Here is a 5,000-nt window from a genome sequence, read left to right on the forward strand (position 1 = left end):
GTCGTGCGAGTGTGGCGCAGAGGACCAAACCGCAGACCATATTATCCTGGATTGCCCGGTGTACCACCCACCCAACGGGATGCATGGTCTGTCGGTATTAGATGACGAGACGATGACGTGGCTTCTGGAGGGGTGTCCAGAAATATAGCCCGGGTGAGCCCCTCAACCAGGTCTCGGGGTGGTAAAAGGGTAGCCCCTCGGCCCCCGAGCCTGGTGGAGTGGAGAGGAAAAAACAACTACCCATACGCCGAAGAAGAATCTTAGTAACGAGAGAGATTAGAGCTGGAGTCACTCACTGTTCCAGAGAGAGAGAGAGAGAGAGAGAGAGAGGGAGGGAGGGAGAGGGAGGGAGAGAGACAGAGAGAGAGAGGGAGATGGAGAGAGGGAGATGGAAGAGAGAGAGAGAGAGAGAGAGAGAGAGGGAGAGAGAGAGGGAGAGAGAGAGGGAGATGGAGAGAGAGAGAGAGAGGGAGAGAGAGAGGGAGATGGAGAGAGAGAGAGAGATGGAGAGAGAGAGAGAGGGAGAGAGAGAGGGAGAGAGAGAGAGATAGATAGAGAGACAGAGAGAGACAGAGAGCGAGTGAGAGAGACAGAGACAGAGAGAGAAGCGAGTGAGAGAGACAGAGACAGAGAGAGAGAGAGAGAACAGAGAGAGAGAGAGGCAGAGAGAGACAGAGAGCGAGTGAGAGAGACAGAGAGAGAGGGAGTTGGAGAGAGAGAGAGGGAGAGAGACAGAGAGAGAGAGGGAGATGGAGAGAGAGAGAGAGAACAGAGAGAGAGAGAGAGAGAGAGAGAGAACTTCCAGGACAGCCATGGATGGACCCTGTGAAATGGGAATCGATCCATCAAGAGATAGGGGGGGGTCGATATTGGGGAAAGGAGGGAGAGTGGGTGGGTGGGTGGGTGTCGAAAGTGAAAGCCGAAGTATGAATTGTGCACTGAGAGTTTAGGAGGCTAACTTGCTATACGGGCAATGGTTAATGTCTTCATATCTTTTAAATGATAATAATATATTATATATATTAATACAGTATATTATATAATAATAACAATAACTTTGGTTTTATATAGCGCCTTCCCTCAAACCCAAGGACGCTTCCAGATTTTACAGACAGAAAGTCAGACAGGCAGAACAGAAAGAAAAGCAAAGAAAACAAAAGGACAGTGACAGTGACAAACCTAGACTAGGGTTCAAAGGCCTTGGTGAACAGATGAGGGAGTTCCAGAGGGTGGGAGCTGCTACACTGAAGGCTCTGTCCCCGAAGGTCCGTAGGTTGGTGCCTTTCCTTTCCAATCAAACATTGACCTGGAGGCTGTTATGTTAACACATAATCAGCCGTGAGGGGTCATTTGACCCCTGTGAGTAAAGAAACATGTTCTATCTTTACACTCGATCAAATTTCAGGACCCTCCTTTCATGACTTGTCCTAGATATGTGCGTTCTACCTTACATTTTCTAAATCACATCAGGATAAACTAGTATACAGCTATTTGCCGTTTTTCTGTGTAGGAAAGCAGGCTAATTAGTGGTCGTTGTGTGTAAATAGCAGATTTACATTGTAAGAGGCGGCTCTTTTAGTAGGTAAAAAGGCACGGCTGTTCTAGTGGTAAGTGGTAGGATAGTCTATGCTGTGCCCTTCTCCATGGAAGTTCCTACAGCAGCATAATGGCAGGAGGAGGGGAGATGGAGAGAGAGGGAGAGAGAGAGAGAGAGAGAGAGAGAGAGAGAGAGAGAGAGACAGAGAGAGAGAGAGAGAGAGAGAGAGAGAGAGAGAGAGAGAGAGAGAGAGAGAGAGAGAGAGAGAGAGAGAGAGGGAGATGGAGACATGGTCTTCCCTCTCGCTTGTTTTGTGTCTGTGTGACAGAGACACAAATTATTCACTAGTGTGTGTGTGTGTATGTGTGTATGCACTAGTGTGTGTGTGTGTGTGTGTGTGTGTGTGTATGCACTAGTGCGTGTGTGTGTGTGTGTGTGTATGCACTAGTGTGTGTGTGTGTGTGTGTGTGTATGTGTGTGTGTAAGCACTAGTGTGTGTGTGTGTGTGTGTGTATGTGTGTATGCACTAGTGTGTGTGTGTGTGTGTGTGTATGCACTAGTGTGTGTGTGTGTGTGTGTGTGTATGTGTGTATGCACTAGTGTGTGTGTGTGTGTGTGTGTGTATGTGTGTGTGTATGTATGCACTAGTGTATGTGTGTGTGTGTGTGTGTATGCACTAGTGTGTATGTGTGTATGCACTAGTGTGTGTATGCGCTCCAATTCGACTGCCTCAGTTGTCTTGGTGACACGCGCCGCGCATGCGGGCAGCATTCCTCTACTACGACAACAACAACATCCAAAACAACCATGACCCACAACGTACCCACAATGCACCACCACGCACCCCCTGTCACCACATAATCTGGTGTGTCAACGCCACAGACCCACGTACCCACAATGCACCATGTACCCCCCCTGCACCAAACCTGTGTGTAAACATCATTCCTCTACTACAACAACAAACTATCCAAAACAACAATGAGCCCCACGTACCCACAATGCACCACGTACCCACAATGCACCACATAATCTGGTGTGTAAACGCCACAGACCCATGTACCCACAATTGCACCACCTACCCACAAGGCACCACGTACCCCCTGTCACCACGTAATCTCTGTTTAAACAGCATCCCTCTACAACAACAACAAAATCCAAAACAACAATGAACCCCACGTACCCACAATGCACCACGCCCATCCGTCCCCCCCCCGTCCCCCCCCGTCCCCCCCCGTCCCCCCCTCTTACCTTCCGATCAGGAGGAACTCCCCGGCCACGCCCAGACGCCTCATGGCGGCCAGCAGGCCGCGCACGGTCATGCCCTCGCAGAAGCAGACGACCACGCGCGCCTTGGGCAGACGCTCCCGCAGCTTCCTCAGCAGTCGGTCGAAGTGCTTCTCCCCGGCGTTGCTGTAGATCTTGTCTGAGTGGGCGATGCACAGCCCCTCCAGGGACGCCAGCTCCTTAAAGGCCTCCATGCCACTCTCCCCGTAGTTTCCTGGGGTGGGAGGGAAGGGAGGGGGGGGGGAGGGAAGGGGGGGGGTGAGGGAGGGAAGGGGGGAGAGGGATGGAGGGAGAGGGGAAGTGAGAGGGGAGAGGGATGGAGGGGGGGGGGGAAGTGAGGGGGGAGAGGGATGGAGGGAGAGGGGAAGTGAGAGGGGAGAGGGATGGAGGGGGGGGGGAAGTGAGGGGGGAGAGGGATGAGGGAGAGGGATGGAGGGAGAGGGGGTGGGGGCGGGAGGGGGGGAGGGGGAGGGTGAGGGTGAGGGAGGGGGGAGAGGGATGGAGGGAGAGGGGAAGTGAAAGGGGAGAGGGATGGAGGGAGAGGGGGTGGGGGCGGGAGGGGGGGAGGGGAGGGGGGGAGGGGGGGAGGAGGGGACACAGGGATCCGTCACCAACGAGGATACAAAATGTCGGACATGGTTGTTGTTGTTGTCATTTTTGGGGAGGGCGAGATTATGGGTCACAACAAATTGTGACTGACTGTGTGAATCTTCGGGTTCGATAGGATACAAAGAAGTACAGTGGGGAAAATAAGTATTGAACACATCAACATTTTGTCCAGTAAACATTTCGTCCACTTTATTAAACACATAACTTTATTTACATACAGACTTAAATGTTTCGATTTTTGGGGGGGTCTGGATTGTTTGAGTTAATACCAAATGGTCTGGTACTACCGAATTTCACTTGAATAGGCTCATTGGAAAACACATTAACTGGACAACAAGTTGATGTGTTCAATACTTATTCCCCCCCCCCATTGTATTTCCGGAAAATCCCGGGGAAATCGTAGCATATCACATCCTAATGCGAGAGCGCCAACCGTAGCCCTTTTTCCAAATCCAGCACAATCCATTTCTACTAAGGGGCCTAATCTTCCAGCACAGACATTTTCTCTCTCTCTCACGCAAACCTAACTAGGTTTCCCCGCCACCCCCGCCACAGTACACAGCTGTGTGATGACTTTGACACAGTTCGGTGCTGTCTTGATCTCCTGGTAATGAGCGAGAGAGAGGGTCTAGCCACTGGTGGCTACTGAATAGCAATAAGAGATGCAGGGGGGGGGGGGAGGGGGGGAGGGGGGGTTGCCCTAGATAAGCCCATGACATCCCCAACCAGTTTTACAAGCTCTTCAAGGCCGTCTCGTTCATTTACGTTCATTCGTGGTCGTGAAAAATAGAGAAGGCTACTACCAGCACTCAAGTTGTAAAAGAAAATCAGGGGGGATGGTGGATTTTATCATATGGGGACAGTTTTAGCATCCCCACAGCGTCAGTGACTTCAGTGTCAGTGACTTGGTGGTAAAAATGTCCTTGCATGTGTGCGTGCCCCCTCCCTCACCCACAGTATTTTTACTCAATATGCGCAAAACTAAATGTTGACATAGCTGTAATACCACGTTCATTGAAAAAATTACATAAGGGATGGAAAGGGGGGGATGGCAGTTTTAGAAGGGGGGTGATTTTTTTATCCTTAGCTCAGTCTATCTTCTACTGGCCTTTCTACCTTTAGGGTTTTGGTGAGGTCTCGAACCTTCTTATACTACACACATACACCCCTCACACACACAACATACATGCTACACACATACACCCCTCACACACACAACATACATGTTACACACATACCATGCTCACACACACAACATACATGTTACACACATACACCCCTCACACACACAACATACATGTCCCCGGTTGCGCCCAGACCTAGTCCTCTGGTCCAAGTCCTGCCGGCGTGTCTTCATCGTAGAACTGACGGTCCCATGGGAGGAGGCCATCGATGAGGCATTCGAACGGAAGAGGCTGCGGTATGCCAACTTAGCAGTCGAAGCAGAGGGGCGGGGCTGGAACGTGAAGGTGTGGCCAGTGGAGGTGGGCTGCAGAGGCTTTGTAGCCAGCTCCACCACAAGGCTCCTGAGGGCAGTAGGGATCAGAGGACAGGCCCAACAGAAGGCAAT

At 51.2% G+C, this 5,000-nt stretch overlaps 1 protein-coding gene across 1 annotated transcript in view; it reads right to left on the reverse strand.

The window, feature by feature from the left end:
• grm1a (glutamate receptor, metabotropic 1a) overlaps positions 1-5,000 on the reverse strand; it is a gene marked incomplete at both ends in the record, with an annotated part of 57,091 nt that overhangs the window by 46,549 nt on the left and 5,542 nt on the right. The window contains 1 exon segment of the mRNA XM_080533485.1: positions 2,786-3,035. Within this exon segment, the coding sequence (XP_080389611.1) occupies positions 2,786-3,035 (250 nt within the window).

The sequence above is a fragment of the Nansenia antarctica genome (assembly GCF_963989245.1).
Source record: "Nansenia antarctica genome assembly, chromosome: 6".
In the NCBI taxonomy this organism is placed as follows: domain Eukaryota; kingdom Metazoa; phylum Chordata; class Actinopteri; order Argentiniformes; family Microstomatidae; genus Nansenia; species Nansenia antarctica.